At 35.9% G+C, this 19,809-nt stretch overlaps 1 protein-coding gene across 1 annotated transcript; it reads right to left on the bottom strand.

The window, feature by feature from the left end:
* Positions 1-156: 156 nt before the first annotated feature.
* On the bottom strand, positions 157-19,515 carry LOC128232435 (26S proteasome non-ATPase regulatory subunit 2-like). The gene is made up of 21 exons (XM_052945979.1): positions 19,411-19,515; positions 17,311-17,367; positions 15,845-16,009; positions 14,744-14,865; positions 13,874-14,098; positions 12,543-12,701; positions 10,745-10,889; positions 10,253-10,313; positions 9,564-9,710; positions 9,175-9,281; positions 8,806-8,933; positions 8,554-8,641; positions 8,275-8,437; positions 7,761-7,862; positions 5,947-6,017; positions 5,106-5,282; positions 4,584-4,752; positions 4,049-4,270; positions 2,322-2,440; positions 1,794-1,908; positions 157-1,024 (listed from the first exon to the last, which is right to left on the bottom strand). The coding sequence occupies exons 1-21, from the start codon at positions 19,492-19,494 to the stop codon at positions 954-956; spliced, it is 2,697 nt and encodes an 898-aa protein (XP_052801939.1). The 5' UTR covers positions 19,495-19,515; the 3' UTR covers positions 157-953.
* Positions 19,516-19,809: the final 294 nt, after the last annotated feature.

The following is a 19,809-nucleotide window of genomic DNA, read 5'->3' as shown; positions in this document are numbered from 1 at the left end:
AGCTACGCCCCTGAAAGACCAACCACAGTTCAAAGGTTGGTCATAATGTATTGAATATAGCATGGGTACCATGATACTGATACCCACATGATGACAGGGTGTGCTCAAACCTAGGGCAACTAGTTGAAAGCCAACTCCAAACACAAGATTAACAACTGCCTTAAATACATTTAATGTTGAAAAAAATACAGTAAATAGACATAATGTCGGATGATACTCAAATAACCTTATTTTATCACAAAACAAAAGCACTATCATTTTTACTTTACAAATATTAATGATGAGTCAAAAACAGAAACGTTTAAAATGCCATAAGTGTCCAAAGAAATGATGCGCTGCCCATGTCAATTTTCAGGCTAACACAACTGACGATTACAAAAATAGTGGTGTGTAAGCTTATACTACGGTACTGGTTCATAATAACATATTCAGAAGGTCAACAGTCACAAAATGACCACCAAGATCATTTACAGCATACCAAGCTCTGTTTTTTCATGTTTAATCAGAATAAGCTTTATCAATGTCCTAGAACCAGTGTGAAAAAGGCCCTTGAAAAAATGCTGTGTAACTATAAGGGCATGCGCGTCAATTATGGTCACTGAAACACGATAATTTAGATATTTTCACAGTTTGATGAAATGTGATGCATACAAAAAGCTCATACTGAGGCAATTGAAATGTACACGACTCATTGTGCAAACAAATAGCAGAAATAGATCTTCTAGTAAATATGATGTATTAAAAATAGAAATGAGGTCACCCTAGTGTGATGTGTTTTAAATATTATGGCTACTCTGATATATTAAACATATCTTATTTGGTAACCCATATCTTGTGTGATTCTCAAAATTGATAATTCATAACTTTTCTACAAGAACCATTTCTGCTTGGTTTGGTTCACATGTAGCTGACTGGTTCTTAGTTCAATGAAAAACATGGTTGACTGGTTACGCCTAGGTTGATTCAAAGTCTGGGTTCTTCTTGAGTATGACAAACCCTTCCATCACAGAGGTCTGTGGCAGATCTGGAGATTGGTCAAGGAAAAGCATGAAGTGTATACCTGAAAAGGCTTGAAAACCACATGAATTATGATTAAAACAACCATATTATATTCATTTGATATGAAAGGTACAGTACTCCCTCATGATTTTGGAACAAAAATTAGTTTTCCCGGTAATGCATCTGAAAACTCTTATTAAATCATTTTTTACTGTATGATATCAAAATTGCAGAAAAAATACATTAGGCCGGGTTACCCGACCCTACCTACGGAATAGGCGCCGACCCTACCGATTTTATAGTCAGTTTGAAAAAAAAAATTGAAAAACTAAAAAAAAAATATTTTTTTTTTTCGTTTTTTTTTTAATTGCTTTTTAATATGTAGTTTAAATCTTAAATGCTTATACAGAAGATAACTTTAACACCATTCTCCAATGAAGAAAATGATATTCTTATATAAAGCCTAATTAAAAAAAAAAAAAAAAAAAAAAAAAAAAAGCCTACCTACCCTACCTATTTTTGGAAAGGATGTAACCCTAACCAAACATTTTTTTTTTAGGCCTTAGCATTATGAACCCTAAGAAAACCTTTTCGTCTTCAAAGAAGATATTTGAGCAAATTATATCAACATTTGCTTAAAGGTTCCAGCTTTTGGTAACTTAGTTTTATAACTCCTAATGATTTGCCACACTTTAATTCCAGATTTTGTTTGTTCAAAAGATGAGCTAAAAATATCAATATTCCAGATTCAACATTAAAAGAGAAAACAATTTGACACACAAAGTAAAGGATACATTCATCAGTAGCGAGTTCGGCCCTCTCTCCGTACGCCAGAAGCACGGGAGTTGTATGGGTCTGGAAGCCTGTAATTGTCTTTGGCTTTCCCGCCTGCCCCACCACATCTACCGCCTGTGAAATAAATGGTCACAATCAGTTAAGTTACTTGACAGAACTAAGTCAATAAAGAGCCTAGAAATTGGATACCAATGAATGGCTGTTTTTTCTCAAAGTAAATGTGCTTAGCCTAACGAACATAAATACAATCAAATTTACAGGATTTCATGGAATCAGGATTAAAAGATCATGAGAACAACAACCCTGGGGTCACATTCCTTCAATAACCGCAAGACCAATTTTGCATCTTTGAGATTTAAGAGATATTCAAAAGTAGAACTGCACAGTTAAAATTACTCCAAGGTATGAACCCTCTTCTAGGACTTTTAATGAAAAGAAACTGGAACCCAAGGCCACTATCTGGCCCATTATATATGTTGCCATATTGCTTCTGACAAAGGTTTCAAAATTATCAGTTTTTAACTAACCTGTCCAACTCGAACAGCAACAGGCAAGGGCCGCATCTCTTCATCAAATGTAACAAGCATTCTTGGCTGCATGGCAGCGACCAGGTGGTATAGCAAGTAGTGAGATTTTCCAAGCACCACTGAAATATATTAATTGTAGTAGGTGAAAAGTACATGTTGCTTATTTGGTCAAAAGTATTCTGCATTTTTTAGAAAGAAGAAAAACTCTATGAATGATGATATGAGATGATGCAAAAGACTCTATAATGATATGAACTTCGTTCCAAGGGTCATTACTCTGGAGATATTAAGTTTGGTCCAAGGGACATAGCTCTAGGATATTAAATTATCCAAGAGGCAAAACTCAATGATATGAAAATTGATTCAAGGGGAGTGGCTCTATGATGTTATGACAGAACTTTCTGATATGACAATTGATCCAAGATGCATAACTATAAAAATATGAACATTGATCAGGGGTCATAACTCTACAATGACAACAGAATTTAACCATTTATCTGAAAACTGAGTCCCGGTATCGGCTTATTCATCACAAGTTGAAATGTAAGACTTTTCTTTTTGCAGTATCCCAATTTACATGTTATGTACTAACAAGAAAGCAGTATATGTTTTAGGAATTTAATATTTCCTAAAAGTATATGTATTTTTGATGCCTATAATATTTTGTTATCAATTGAAAGGGCAACAATACAAAATGCATTATCTTAATCTACAGTAAAACTGCGGTCGTTCGAACAAGCGGTCGTTCGAGAACCGGCGTTCCCTCGAGGTCGGAGCTTGTTCCCGAACATTTTTCCTTCTATTTTCATATAAAATAAACCTACGCTGCATACCTAAATATGTCGAAGACTCGAGCAATATAGTCGGTCCCAAGTACACAAATCATGCACAAAACCTTATGGCTCTCTCGAGGTCATAATTTCACACTTTTTCCTGAACGTGTGTTCCAAAATTAACAAACTATTGCTAGGTGTTAAAATTTTCGCAAGTTGTAAAAATTGCAATGACAGTTGAAAGGCAATTTGATAACGTGTGAAAAACAGTTTATCACTGTTTACGCATGACCGACAGTAGTTGATAAAAGCATTTGAGAAGTTAATGACGAGAAGTTAATTGTGAAAAATGTAAACGAGAAATAAAAGTATGAATAATCACTACCATATCGATCCAACATTGGAATCTCTGAAAAGAATTCCTTCTTGTCACTTTGCTTTGAAATATGGCAGTTTTGAAAAAATAAGCATTTCTATTTGTTCATTTATTGATACTTCTTTTGTATTTTACATTTAGTATACGACAGCCTCTGAACATATGAGCGATTTCCACAACGCAACACCTAATCGGTGTCTTAGTAAACAGTCGGTCTGACGACTTCAAATATGAAATACACTGAAAGATAGTTCATAACAGACTGGAAAATGGAAATTCTGGTCGCTCGAAACATCGGTTCACTCGAGGTTTTGGCTCGGTCCCCAGCATCCTCGAGTGATCGCAGTTTTACTGTATAATGATTTTACAGTCATTTATTTTACATATTAGTAATCAGCAAATGTAACCCTTTCACATTATACCAGATACTACTTGTATGGGACCATTAGAAATCAGAATTCAGTAATTCAGCCTAAGACATGATAAAACAAAAACCTTATTTATACATTAGATAGCTTGAATTTAATTTAAGACTGAGACATGGAAAACTATGACAAAAACCGTAATTGTTGACTTACAATTCTTCACATCGAGGCAGGCGACCAGAGCTGCCATAAGCCCAGCAACAGCCACAGGGCTCATCAGTGTGCGGTCACTGTGGTAGGGACACAGCGTGAGGGTCCCCTTGCCCAGGTGAGTAAGTCCCTGGGCCATACGAACCATGAACAAGTTGTTAGGGTCCTTACTGTGATACACAGCTAGCTGACGGAGCATCGCTGCCAGACGGGCATTGTTCGTACCTGGAATGAATTCATAGCACTTTGGCGATGACTGGACAAAGGCTTCTAAAGTAATTGATCAGACAAGACCGATTTTAGGTATATTTTTTTATAACGTGCAATAACACTCCAGTGACTAGAGCGATATGGCTGGTTATGCCCTAATTCAAGATACTATGCCAATATACATTCTGACTAAATTTGATGATGATTGGATAAATGCTTCTAATGTTTTTGATCAGACAACATTCTGGATGCCAAATGTATGCCATAGCCATAGATGAACTATAATACGTCCTGCTTTATGAAAGTAAATACAAAATTATGAACCTACCGGCTCCAACCAATCCCATGGCGAAGATGGAGTTTTGTGTGACCTCTGGATCATTGTCGTGGGAGAATTTACTGAGTGTGTCGAGGATCTGAAGTTTGGGGTTGGAAACAGACAGCAGGCCTAGAGCCAGTGGTACAGCTCGCCGGATACCAACTTCACCATACCGCAACTAAACAATAAAAGAAGAGACTTTGTTTAAATTGAATTGATTACAGAGTAGTCCAAAAACTATGTTGATAATGTGGAATTGCGTAAGAACATGATCTGGAACAGCTGTAGCTAAAATACACTTATCAATTTTCCCAAAGACTTTGGGAATCCAATCAAACAAGAGTGAGAAAGTTCTTATACTTATGAACTAAGACGCCTAAATCAAGTATTTAATAGATGGCTAAATCCTCAGTAGGACATCTCTGCCCAAATGTTAATAAGAGCGAATTTCAGGACTGACCCCACCCTGTTGAGCTGTAAAGTCAGGGCTCACAGCCTTTTTATACTTACAAAATGAGTTCGAGAACATACCAGATGACTGAAGGATCGGAAGCACATTTCTGCCCCAATGTCCTCGCCCATGGATATAAGAGCAAGCCCAAGCACTGCAACCCCCTGTTGGGCGGTCAGATCTGGGCCTGCAGCCTTCTCTTCTTCCTTCTTCTCTTTTTCCTTCTTCTTTTTGTCCTCTTTGTTCTCGTTCTTGTCCTGTAATGATTATCAATATTTCTAATAGCCAGAATCCACAGAACACACATTGCAATACACTCAGAGTCCATAATTCACTATCGTAACCAGTCTGACTTTCAGATTCAATAATAAAAGAAGAGCGCCATCTGTCACACTCATCCTAATTTTATGACACCAAGTTTGGTGATAAGTTGTTGTAAGCTAAGCCAAATTTAGAGAGAGGATACTGTAAATACAGTTTTTGCCTATTCAAGGGGCAGAACTCTGCTGTGATTCACGCTAAAATCCACTTTTTACTATAGAATGAGTATAAATGTCCCATTCAAGTGGCAAAAATAGGCTCTGATTTGGATTCAACACAACAAAGACCTGTCTAACAGTGATGTGGTTTTGACTTTTGGTTAGGTTTTACAATGACGATTATGTTCAATAGGGAATAACATTCCACACTACTTTCTGTTGTTTTTTCCACCGAAAATCCATTTTAAAGCATTAAGTTCAACGGCCGCAAATTGTATAAAACTTTGATAAGATGTCCACAAGTTATCTCTTGGCTTGTTTGCATTTTTAAATTATTTCATTGGTCGATAGATCAATGAACATTTTGGCTAGCTTTGACCAAACCAAAAAATTGATCTAGTTATATACAATATGCCTCTGATTTCAAGGTGTCCACACAAACCTGATCTTTTTTCTCATCGTGCTCTGAACACAGGTGTAGAAGTTCCTGGATCTTCAAGACATTTCCAGTTCCTGAAATAGAAGAAATGCACATTTTAAAGTCATACTGGCATTTAAAATCAATACACACACATGTACGTAACAAACATAAATTTCGAGTGACAAACCTTTTAACTACTTACTATATAATGCATTTATGGAAAATATTAATTACTGATAACAAGATTGTAACCATGTATTTCATAGCTGAAAATGCACAAATATTAAATGACTGGTGGGTCCTAAAAGATTTAGAGTGATCAAGTGTTGTATCAAATTAAACACTGTTTCCTTCATAAGAACCATTGTTAACGATATTGATTCATCCTTTTTCAGTAAATTAAAACAATTGTATTAATTGTGTTACATCTTATTTGGGAGTAAGAGTGCATCTTAAAGTCAAAGACCAAACAGACAGCAATACATGATAAGTATAACAATCTCCAAATTAGTTCTCTTAATAACAGAAAGCCTATTCATTAGTGATGAAACGATTATCGAGTACAATCGATTAATAGTCGCTGACAATGCTATGTCGGCGACAATCGATAGTACTTGTCCAAAATCGATGTCGCTAATGCTACTTCCGGTAACTACATATTATTATTTTGGGGTGGCAAATGTCGAGTAAATGTAATATTTTCTTTGCGGTAAATTCTCGTTGAGTTCATTTTAACAAGGGATGTCACTCTCTTACACACATGCCGTGAATGTAAACACTTTCGCTTAAAACCTTATAAACTTTCCCAAATTTCAAATTGTTTTTAATTGTTTATATATTTCATAAAACCTTCTTCAATAACCTGTCTCTATGGTGTAGTGGGTCCAGTCCTACATGCAAATACCGGGGATCCCGGCTTGATGCCTTCAGTTTTCGAAACCTTTTTTCGTATTGTTTGTAATTAACTAATTAACTTTTTTTTATGAAATTAAGATATTCTAATAGAAATGTTTAATATATCAGGTTATTGAATGTTATGCTGGTTCACAAATATATAATATACTTTTACATGGATAAAATGCTAAGATAACTTACTTGATGTGGTTTGCATCATTTTGCAATTGATTTGCAATTATTAAGTATGTGTTGTTGTTTGTTTCGTTCAGTTATTAAAGACAGAAAAAAAATATGAAAATATACTTACTGTTGCTAAAAGCATGAATAAAGCATCGCACGTACTGATTCCAGGTTTAACCATTTAAATGATCATGATGACACTATGTATACAGATTGTATTCGTTTATGATATTATGAACTTTCGATTATTGTTCGATAGTAAATCGAAATACTTGGTCCGATTTGATTCGATTATCGATAGCAAATAGAGTCCGATTTTCAAACACTACTATTCATATTAATACAGGAGAATAGATCATGTCATTAAATCCTATATTCAGTATGTCGCCTTAATTGAAGTCCTGTGTTAATTCATATGTTTTATTGATATGGTATGATACCTCATCTTCATATTTTGAATGTACTGTATTCGGCGTTGACTAATTTATTAAACAAGGGCACAAAACACTGATGCTAAAGCTTGTCTGTTGATTAATTATATCAAAAGGGGCATAACTCAGCAATTATTTAAGCCAGAGTTGTGTGCCTTGCTACACATATGCGCAGTGTCTTAGGCAACATGCGTACTAAGTTGCATGTGAATATCTTAAACTGATTTTTTGTTACGTCAAGGTTAAAGATTCTGCAACAAAAAAAATTCAAGAAACACACTTCTGACTAATATTCTATTTAACATCAGCCAATCAAAGTCATCTTACCAGCATACGCACAGACATCTACCAGCATGTAAGCCATGGATTTGAGGGGCTCTTGGACCACTTCCAGGGCAGCTAGTGTGGCATCAACTGCCTCCTGACGACCTGTTGTGAAAATACATAAATATAGATTACCCGGTAAGGTTTTTAAGCTGAGATTAAGACCTATGAATAATACTGTTTTCAGCAAGAGCTATTTATCAATTATGTTTTTATATTTGCAAGTTTAACCTTAATATGATAGCTTTACCACTGAATTCTTCAGATGTTTTGTTAGATGTGTTATAATTCAGTAAAATGTTAAACAACACTTCATGTGTTGGGTAGAGGATTTTTTTACCATCAGTCAGAAGCCTCAATTTATCAAAAAATCATTGTTTCCATTTATACAATAATAATTAAGCTAAAACAATGTGGCAATAATTCACGGTTGCCTGCCATAAGCCAAAATTTTAGCTTTGACATACAGCAAAACATAGGACAGAGAAAACTAAAGTAAGCTCTTCCCCTTGCTTACCCAGGTAGTTGAGGGCGAGCCCAAGAGCGAGGAATCGGGCGAAAGTGTCTTTAAGCTCCGTCTCTGACCTCTCCATCATGGTCTGTAGGATGGTGGAGGTGACATCGCCATTACACTTGGAGGCCGCGATCATACCACATGACAGGGCTGCGATACCCAAAACCTACGAAGAGAAAACATAACAGATAATGTTATAATGTTGTTCTGCCATATTTTTCTATTCTTATAGAAAACAGTCAATAGCAATTAGATTAAGTCTTAAAAGAAATATTATGTTACCTCCATGTTAGATTTAGAGTCCCCGAGGACTGGCAGAATCAGCTGTAAAACATCATCCCTGTTAGAGCCCGCATACGCCAGGCCCAATCTGAAACAGGTACACAATATTTACTATGGGCCTGTATCAACGTATCTCATCAACATACATCATGTACAAATGTTTCATGCAAAGTTAAGCGCTCATTATATGATAAACTTAAAATAATATCATATATAAAATGCTTGCAGAAAAAAGCAATCTACAATACATACCCTATAATCGCCCCTATCCTCATAGTGCTACTGGTGTGCATCACGTAGTCTGACAGTAAAGCCAGAGCTGGGTCACATTCGTTACGAACACCAGAGTTCACTATACCACACGCCAATAGAGCACCAGCCTGGAAAGTTATAAGTTAAGTAGAATTTTGTTCGACAGAATAATGGGAATACATCTGTATCAAGTGTTTAGCCATTGTGAACAAAAGTACCAAAATTCAGGTGCATATCATAAACACTTAGCGATTGATGACAATATCTTTGGCATAACTTAAGTTTTCTTCCAAACTAAAACTTTAACATATCTAATTTCCAATCATACTTTAGCTCACCAAATACATTTCCTGAAATACCATATCGTACCTTGATATAGTCCTCTGATGAGTACAGGTATTTGTCAATCTGTGTGAGTCCTCCATCAACATCCCACAACAACACCAGGCCCAGAGAGGCTGTCGCTGTCATCATTCCTATTAAAGAGAGATAAAAACAATGAGCTGGTTTTTCCACATTTCTAACTTCAGCTGACTGTAAGTGTGATGCCGATGCTGCTAGTCATATCTGCAATGCTTTGCAGATGACACAAACATCAAGTCTGATCTAAAGTATTTGTACTTGGAAATAAAAGATTGAAGACGTGCAGATGTTTTAGACCCATATTCAAAGTTGTTCATCATATGCTATTTTGTCTAATATATTTTCAATTGTATCTTTTTAGCCAAAATTATACCACACTGAAAAAGAGTACAAACCATGCTCCTTGTTTTTATACAGCCACTTGTTCCCGTCCTCCATTAGTAGTTTGTCCTGACCGAACGCTGCATTTACAAATCCATTAACAAATGAAGAGGCCAGATTTTGCCGAGCTGAGTCCACATTTGATGGTCCCAATGATCCTCCTAGAGATGAGAGGTATTTGCATTTAAGAACAAGCTGCATTATTAAATAGTCAAGTTTTTTTTAACATTTGTATTACGCTTTATTATAATCCTAAATTGTATTTTACTTTGATGGTAAGTAGGTTTTTTAAAAAAACAGGGTGCTGCAGAAAAAGAACAGGGCGCTACGGGTGAAAAGGGCACTTTGTATTGGGCTGTGAGATTTTGGACATAAAAATTTGATTGAAAATGTAAGTTGTGTTTAAATGTAGAAATATTAGGTTTAAATGCCAAGAAGGTAATAAAAGTCTGTATAAATTCTATGAAGTTAGAAGGGTGCCCATGCCGGTGTCCATGAGGGCAGAAGGGTGGTACCAAAACAGGACAGGGTGCAGCACCCTTCCATACCACTTAGTTGAAACCCTATTTAAAAATTTACCCATTTAAGGAAATCAAAAAACAACAGCACAATAATAGTGTATATAGATGCCAAGTATGCCTCAAAGTGAATTGGTTTCATTTCTTCAGCCTGAAATTACAGTTAAATGAGAAATTCAACTAACTTGTAGGTTCCAGATGGGACTTGTAAATGTCTTCAGGCACTTTTGGCTCCATAATGTCCAACTGGAAATCATTCGAACATTGAAGTTTACAATTGACATCACATTATCTATATATTCAGATTATTTAAAATAAGGCCTTCTTGAGTATCAAGTTTGTGAACAATAGAATCTATCAAAATCAAAAGTTTATTTTACATATTTTCATCAATTTACAAATTATAACGAACCATTACAATAACATTATTACATTTAGTGGTTTATCTGAAGAAAAATGTAAAAATTTCCCGACGAAAGAAAATTTAATGATCATTTAACTACAAATCAACTAAAATGACAGCTGGTAATTAAAGTAAGAAACAAATAAACTTTGTTTATCAAACATTTAAATCCAAGCGCCTACACCATTTAGAAAGCAGGTCATAGGCGGTGGCTTTTAAAATCGCTTCCGTGACATTTAGGTTAATATTCATTGTTAAGGAAATCAGTACTTACTTCCCTGGCCAGCGCTAAGAAGTTGTTGTTGAGATGGGTGTTGGAGATGATCTCTGTGAGTTCATCATACTCTTCAATATCGTCCTTCAACTCAAGGTACACCTGCTGACGTCCCAGCATGAAAGCCAGCTGCTTCTGTGTCAAACTGTAAGAAAAACTAGAGATTGCTTTTTTGAAAAAGCGCATGTCTCCCCCATTGTGTGGTCGTAGGTGAGAAATAATCAATGATGGACATGAAATTTGTACTTCCTCCCTACCAAGTTTGGTGAACCTAGGTCAAACCGTTCTCAAGATATTGAGCGGAAATGTTTTTTACATTGGGGGTCGCCGCGACCTTGACCTTTGACCTAGTGACCCCAAAAACAATAGGGATCTTCTACACCTCATGACCAACCTCCCTACCAAGTTTGGTGAACCTAGGTCAAACCGTTCTCAAGATTTTGAGCAGAAATGCTTTTTATATTGGGGGTCGCCGCGACCTTGACCTTTGACCCCAAAAACAATAGGGATCCTCTACACCTCACGACCAACCTCCCTACCAAGTTTGGTGAACCTAGGTCAAACCGTTCTCAAGATTTTGAGCAGAAATGTTTTTTATATTGGGGGTCGCCGCGACCTTGACCTTTGACCTAGTGACCCCAAAAACAATAGGGATCCTCTACACCTCACGACCAACCTCCCTACCAAGTTTGGTGATCCTAGGTCATGCGGTTTTCCAGTTATCGATCGGAAACGAACAAAGCATTCTCCTGATATTGCACGGAAATATTTTTTTACATTAGAGGTCACAGCGACGTTGACCTTTGACCTTGTGACCCCCCAAAATATAGGAGTTTTCTAAACCTCATGATCAACCTCCCTACCAAGTTTGGTGAACCTAGGTCAAACCATTCTCAAGATATTGAGCGGAAATGTTTTTTACATTGGGGGTCGCCGCGACCTTGACCTTTGACCTAGTGACCCCAAAAACAATAGGGATCTTCTACACCTCATGACCAACCTCCCTACCAAGTTTGGTGAACCTAGGTCAAACCGTTCTCAAGATATTGAGCGGAAATGTTTTTTACATTGGGGGTCGCCGCGACCTTGACCTTTGACCTAGTGACCCCAAAAACAATAGGGATCTTCTACACCTCATGACCAACCTCCCTACCAAGTTTGGTGAACCTAGGTCAAACCGTTCTCAAGATTTTGAGCAGAAATGTTTTTTATATTGGGGGTCGCCGCGACCTTGACCTTTGACCTAGTGACCCCAAAAACAATAGGGATCCTCTACACCTCACGACCAACCTCCCTACCAAGTTTGGTGATCCTAGGTCATGCGGTTTTCCAGTTATCGATCGGAAACGAAGTGTGACGTACGGACTGACGGACTACCGGACTGACGGACAGGGCAAAAACAATATGTCTCCCCCAGAGAGGGGGAGACATAATTCAAGATGATGAATAACACTTAATAACACTTCCAAGATTCAAATTTAATAAGCATTTTACCTATAGATCTGACGAAAAAACGCTTTCAACCAATAAGGGTTCAAGCCTCAGCTGTATACATCTTAATCAATGTCTCGTGACAGTTGTCCATAACAGATACCCTACTGTTTCAATAGTCAGTTAAGTGTGTGTTTTAATATGTATTTTTAAACCTTTAAAGCTTTATTTCGAAGATCACTAACAGCTTTCTTCAATGATGACTATTGAGTTCTTAGATAAAGCCAAAATATTTTTATTTTTTTAAAAACTACCTACCCTCCCTGTGTTTTGCAAGGATATAACCCTAACCTTCTTTTTGCCTTACCTGTCTTTGCAAGAGTAGAAGATATCCTCAATGAGTTTCTGGTCATTGAGTTGCAGGGCGTATCGCAGGGCCTGGGGGTACTGATTGAATTTACGGTACAGATCCACGGCCGTCTTCAGTAGCGTGATGTTCTCCGGATCAGGTACATAAGCAACACAGCTGGGGAGGTGAAATAAAAAGAGTTTATTATATATATTGTTAAACATATAATGCTCTAAAGTTCCATTCATCTCAATCATACATTTTGACTGTCTCACTACTGCAAGTGCCATAAACTGCGTAATGTAGATGACAGACATCACAAAATTGGAGCGCTGTGAATATGCAGACCATTTAATATCACAGTTACAAAAAAATCATTTTTTTTTTTTAAACATCCACAAATTTAAGTACCAACGAAATTGGCTTTTTTTCGAAAAACCAGGAAATATCAAGCCCACAAATATAAATGTTTCCACAGTTTTGGGCAAGAGAATTTGTAACAAGCTCTGCTATATTAAATTCAGACTTCAAACCAGCTAACATTTTCCCAGTGCAGGGCTTACAGACTCGTGACATTATCAATATGATAAATAATTGTTATGGTTCATAAAAAGCATAGATAATTTGAAATGACAATTTATTTCATCCATAAAGTCTAAAACATGAAAATCATCTACTCAATGGCATTTGATGAGGTTTTCTGACTTCATACTTGTAAGTACCCCAACAGTTTCTAAACTGGAATTTTAATTAAAAAAATTGTCGAAAACTGACATCAACTTGGTATCGATGTGTACAATGCATTGAAACTAACTTACTGCAGTACCACATAGTTTAATATCAATTTATTTTTCGCAGTTTCTTCGTATTTTTCCATTAAAACAGATTACTAGGTATGTCTTCCTAGTAGAATTCATTCCTTATGCATGATTGGCTAGTCGATGTTATCACGTGATATTACCAAGTTAGGTATATAGCTTAAATATTCCAACTGTCTAAGGTACAGCCTTCTTAGCACAGTAGATACAACACTGGACTGCAATTTTGGCAACATCAGTTCGAACCCGGTCTCCGACTCGATTTTTTTTTTTTTACATTTTGGTATTTTTTTTACAATTATGTTATATCAAAGAGTAAAACATTTCATAAAATAATTGTCCTGAGATTCGTTACACAAAAAACTTTTTTGGTGCCAATCTGGTGTACAGTTATTAAAAGGCCAATTTAAAAGTGGAAAATACTCCTCCCAACCCCAAGCAAAGTTGAAGAACTATTACTTAAAAGGTACACTGGTAGCATTCTACGGTGCCTTCAAAGTTCATGACTGTTATTGTGATAAGGATCCTTACCTGGTGAGATAGAGGCACACTCGCTGGTAAGCAGAGTCGTCAACATAATCCTGGAGCAGATCCAGCCTCTCAACCTCCATCAGCAGGTCACAGCCCTCTGCCTCGGCATTGTGGGCCATGTGGTATGGCACAATCTCCTTCGCCATGGTGAGGAGGCGTCCTTTCATCTCCACATCTTTGGCTTCAAGATCCTGCCATTCTGCAGCTACCTGACCTGCCAAGTGCCTGAAATAAAAGTTGTATATTATAATAATGTAAACAACTCATTTATTATGCTTTGAAACTTTCAAATCCTGAATATTCATAAAAATAACAATACAGAAGAACCCCGCTGGCTCGAACTCCCAGGGACTGGCGAAAATACCTTAAGCCTCGGAAAACTCAAGCCAAGTGGGCATTGTTTCATTCATAAGACACAAACTGGTCAATTACATCTAGCTGGGCCAACAAGGAAATCGAGCCAAGCGAGTTTGAGCCAACAGAGTTCAACTGTAATTCAATCTTCTATTGACAGGATATACACATACAGTCAATGGAACTAAACGTATCTTATCATTTAGACAACAAAAAATTACCCATTATTTCATAAGTGCATTGCTGACCTTATGATTCAACCAAATTTCAAGTTTATGTTCAAAGCAATCACACATTTTTATGGAGGGGCCATTCAGAGACCTCTTCTTTAAAAAATGCCATAAAGGCATATACATTTACCCCAAATTTTGAAGTCACCTTCATCATTTTTATCCAACAGGCAAAATTTCATACATCATACATGTGCTCATTTACTTTGCAAAAACGATGGTTTGGGACTCTTTCTCGTTCTAAAACTAAAGCAAAACATATCTTAGACTTTAATGTGTGACATACCTGACATATTCGTGGCCCCAGGAGCCGATCTCCTCCTTAGATCCCAGCAGCCGATACTTCAGACTCTCCTTGTTATCGCTGAATGTCATCCCCAACACCGACACAATGTCCGCGCAAAACCTCTACAATGTAAGAAAATGCAGAAAATGATGTAGGTTCTCCCTAGTATTTTGTAATTGTCTTACTTGAATTATTGAGTTGAATCTGTTAGAAGTTTTCTCAAGAATGTTTTTTCTGCAAAATTCAATTACCTCATGCAAACACATATAACTGAGATCATGAAAATACTTTTTCCAAATTTTGTAGACTTACAAATGCATTCGGTTTTAATTTTGTATTTCAATATAAAAAGGTAGAGAATGATTTAACACTTGTTGTTGTTTTTTCATTTTTTTGTCAGGCATTATATACAGTGATTAAAATAACAACAAGCCCAAATTAACACAGGGCTGTCACATTTGGCAGGTTTTATTATATGTTTATAAATTCAGGCTTGTTAAAGAAAATCTCACATTTATTTAAAAATGTAGCATGCAGGCTTGTTCAAGAAAATTTCAATTTCGATAAGTGTTTATATATAAGACAAAAATGATTGGATTCATATAATCCTGTGCATTAAGTCATAGTGATACATTGGAGCAGCCATTCATTAAACATATTTCTTTACACATATATGAGCAAAAATGAAGCATATTTTTATATTTATATTTTGTAAAAAAAGACCTTCACCAGTGGGGTTTTTTGGAAAAAAAATTACCGTCTGTGCCTTGCAAATTGGGGAAAAAAAACTTTGGGAAAAATACAAAATCAGACCAAAATAGCTAATATAATGGTAAATATACATGTTCACTTTTTTAATAATTATGCATACACTATGCTGTGAAAGAGTAAGTATTGTCAAGATTGTGTTTATATTTCAAGAAATGCCTTGCTTTTTTATGCATTAATGTAATCTACATTAATCAAATTGGGAAAAAATATATAAAATTTTGGAAAACATAATGGACATTTTTTCGCAAGGGGAAACAGCCTTTAGAAGCAATATATATTGCACAAAAAACAATCATTGTACACTGTGGTTAAGAAAATCTCTCAACAAACCTTTGTTTCCTGGTCTCTGATTTTTTCATAAACACCCTTGAGAGTGTCATAATGAGGGCGTAGAAATTTCAGGGGCTTGGGCACAGATGTCATAGAAGTGGTTGAGGCCCTTATTTGGGTGCGAAGACTCTCGAGGGCAGGCTTGTACAGCTGCTGGTTCGGCTCCTGAGGAGAAAATACAGGATTATTTTTTATTTGTGAACTTTGATAAAGTTAACAAAGTTGTTAAAGTCACCATTGTAAACTTTCAACAACTGAAAATTGGAAAATGGTAAAACAAAATTTCATGGTAGAGGGGTTTTGCCAGGTACGGTCCAGTTGCCGTAAACACAAGTTTTGTTTTTATGCCTTACCCAACATATATTAGGGGAAGGCAGACAGGTAGGTAGGTTTTTATTTTACTTTGGAATCCTTTATTTTTTTATGATAAACCAAAATTTAAACATGGCTACTGGAGAGGCTATAATATTGGTATTTATGTGGTTGGTCTAGTAAGGCCGAAAAATAAAAATTGTTTGGTTAAGGTAACTTTCTTTTCAAAAACAGGTAGGGTAGGTAGGCTTTTTTTAGGCTTTATATAAGAATGTAATTGTCATCATTGGAGAATAGTGTTTAAGTTATCTTCTATATATCAGGGATATAACTTAGCACTGGCCCACTCGCCAATGTCGACCTGTTTCTGATCTGGGCGACTGAAATTCAAAAGAAGTTTGCCCGAAAGACAAGTCTGATTTTTTGTAGGGGTCCAAATAATATGCTCCCGGTCGCTGAGAAATACCTCTTGCAAATGGGTACCAGGCGCCAGGAAATACAATAATTGCGATAGCCAATCACGCATCAGAAAAATCCAATATGGCTTATGAGGAAATTTCTTTACGGCGTTGAGGCTTGCAAGACTGATTAACATATGAAGAATGCCTTTCGGCCAGTGCTTAAATGCTCCCTTAAATGGGCGAACTACCACCCATGGCTGTCCAATATCGATCATAGTTTGGTTCATTTTGAGTACAGTACGTCTGCTGGTTTTGCAAAATATTTTTGTCATGACTGTGAATTGTATACCTTGCTATTCCAAAAGGTAAAGAAAGACATTTAAAATTGTATGGCAGCAAACATTTTGAGAATCATAACAAAGCTGCCTTTGACAACTTTCTTGTAATGTTTTGAACCTGTCATTCCCTTGTAATAAACATTGGGTGAATCAGTGATTTTTATTGGATGTAAATTAAATGTGTATACAAAATCTTGGGCTTGTGGGTTTGAAGTTATATCCCTGTGTATAACGCTTTAATGGATTTAAACTACATATCAAAACACACATTAACAACTGACTTTCATAAAAAACAGTGGGGTCGGGTAACCTGAACCAAATTTTTATTTTTAATCTTAACAGGTAAAAAAGGTATGTTTTAATTGTGGTCTAAGGCTTGATTGAAGACTTCAATTATTTTTACATTAATACTTACAGTTAGTCTCTCCACAAGCATAGTGAGCTCATCTTGCAACTGTTTGTCTTCCTCAGACTGAAACAGAATAAAAGCAGATATAGTCAAGTGACTTGTAGCTAGAAAATTCATTTTTGAGTAAAAAGAAAAAATACATAAGTAAGGTGTAAACAGTAGCTCAAGAATGTCTTTCAATTCAATTCTTTATCAATTCATTCAGGAGCAAGGAACCAAGTAGAAATCCCCTGATATGGACTTAGTAAGTGTTCCATACAAACCAGGTTTTGTTTCCAGATATTTTTACCCCTGGTTCTCCAAATATCAACAAATTTCTTATGCATCTCAGGAAAAATTGGGCCAAAGTAAGTCGCTTTTCCTGATTTGCACAAAAGTCTTGAATACATGATATTAACTGATTGATCAATAAACATTCATCTCTAGTTTTTATACTAAGTTTAAGGTTAGTCCCAGTGATTTTTTTGGAAATATTTTTACCGCCTGTGCCTTGCAAATTGGGAAAAAGTCCAGAAAAGGAAAAATACAAAATCAGATCAAAATAGCAAATAAAATGGCAAATATACATGTTTTCACCTTTTTATGCATACTTTATGCTGTGAAATAGTTAGTCCTGTCAAGATTTTGTTTGTATTTCAAAAAATTCATTTCTTTTTTATACACTAACATAATGTACATTTATCAAATTGGGAAAATATTGAAAGTTTTTGGGAAAAATGGACATTTTTTCGCAAGGGGAAACACTCTTTAGAAGGCAGTAAATCACGCCAAAAAATCACTGCAGTCCTGTAATTTCTTCCCCAATCACGAAAAATTACAAATTTGACAGATATGCATGACCAAATACCCAGAAAAATGCTCGTGATTGTCCATGTATTTCTCTTCGAATAGGACAATTCCGTTCCACTGAAGTTGCACTTAACCTTTGTACGACCATCTTTTTTCAAATTTAGTGAATTGTTGCCACACTTTAAAAGGTTTGCCTGACAAATCCATTATCACTAACTTCACACGACACAGAGCATACTGGTAATATTCCACACACTTTATAATCAGGTAACGGTTTTGGTTAAACGGCCTGCAAATTTGTAAACCATCACGGCTGAAAAACAATGTGACGTCATTAACGAGTGTAAGTCAATTACATGTGAAAATGACTAACAAGAGTAAATGACGTCATGTTGTTTTTCCGCCGTGAAAGGTTCAAAAATAAAGGTGGAAGCCTTACTCACAAGCCAAATGATTAGCTACAATAATGAGCGATCAGGGATACTTTTTTTATTATTTTGACATTTCTTATACGTATCCCTGTAACGCTACAACTCTCTACCATTTAACAACGGGCGAAATGATATACTGAAATAATATGCATTGATGTTGAAAAATAATAACAAAGTTGTTCAATTTTTATCAGACAGTGATCTGAACTGGATTAAATTTGTCATTAGAGTTGTTATTTTCACATTAATATATTATGGGTCACAAATACCATTATATATGTACACAACCAGTCAGATTTGTCCCAGATTTACTGATATCGGGATACTTGATAAACAATCGACACTTGTAAGTGTTTTATGATAACGTAACATGTTTTTTGGGCATACTGACATAACTTAATAAGTGTTTAATAGTAGGCAATAATATTTTCGTAGAAATTTGAATTTATAACGGAGATAATTTCAAAATTGTGGCCGCGAGGATTCTCTGCGCTACTTTTTGCTGGGATGGTGGACATCACGAGTCTGCCATATTAAAAAAATCGTCAAAGGACTCGTTTGACGGCCATTTAGGTGGACTAGCCAAATGATGAGAAGAACATTTAGATTTTATTCTAAGAGTTTGATCAGAAATGTTAAAAATCCTTTGCATCCTTTCATGATTTTTTTAAATATTCACTTGAATCATAAGGAGATCCGGTCTTAACTGTTACGCTTTCAGTGCCGTTTTCGGCGCCGCATCTATATCTAATTACCCCACCCACTCATAGAAAACTGGAAATGACAATGCTATTTGCATTGAGCGTCCAAATAAAAATGTGACAATACTTATGAAGTAAATTGTTTTAAAATTATATTCAATTTTATTTTGCCACTTTATTCCTACCAGTTCTTGATCCTTCGCATCATCTTTCCCCTTCTTTACGTCCTTTTTCTCTTCAGTTGCGTCTTTCTTAGCTGTGTCAGCCATGTTTGCCGGTAACTTCCGTTTTTAAAAATGGCTAGATAACATCAATTTATAAGCGAGAATGTCGTCAAAACTCTACCCAAGGGTTAATTCCCTTTCAAATTATAAGACACTGCTTCTCTATTCTATAAAAAGATAAACACAATATGTCAGATATAATTATATTTTTCATTGTACTAAGAAACAATGTGCAATGTTGTTTTTTAAATGCACAATTATTAATGTTTAACATGTGGAATTTTAACTTTATATCAAATCAATTAATAGAATGCACGAGCAGAATAGTTTACAGAAAAAATAACTGTATAATAGATGCAG

This window comes from Mya arenaria, chromosome 4 (assembly GCF_026914265.1).
Source record: "Mya arenaria isolate MELC-2E11 chromosome 4, ASM2691426v1".
In the NCBI taxonomy this organism is placed as follows: Eukaryota; Metazoa; Mollusca; class Bivalvia; order Myida; family Myidae; genus Mya; species Mya arenaria.
This window is presented reverse-complemented; position numbering and strand designations above follow the sequence as displayed.

What these genes read in the sequence shown, in the direction of transcription:
- LOC128232435 (XM_052945979.1), bottom strand. Translation starts at nt 19,494, where the DNA reads ATGGCTGACACAGCTAAGAAAGACGCAACTGAAGAGAAAAAGGACGTA. An exon ending in CTGCCTCGATGTGAAGAATT is followed by an intron (nt 2,441 to 4,048) that starts GTAAGTCAACAA and finishes AATATATTTCAG; the next exon opens with TGGTGCTTGGAAAATCTCAC. An exon ending in TTGCTGTTCGAGTTGGACAG is followed by an intron (nt 1,909 to 2,321) that starts GTTAGTTAAAAA and finishes TTTATTTCACAG; the next exon opens with GCGGTAGATGTGGTGGGGCA.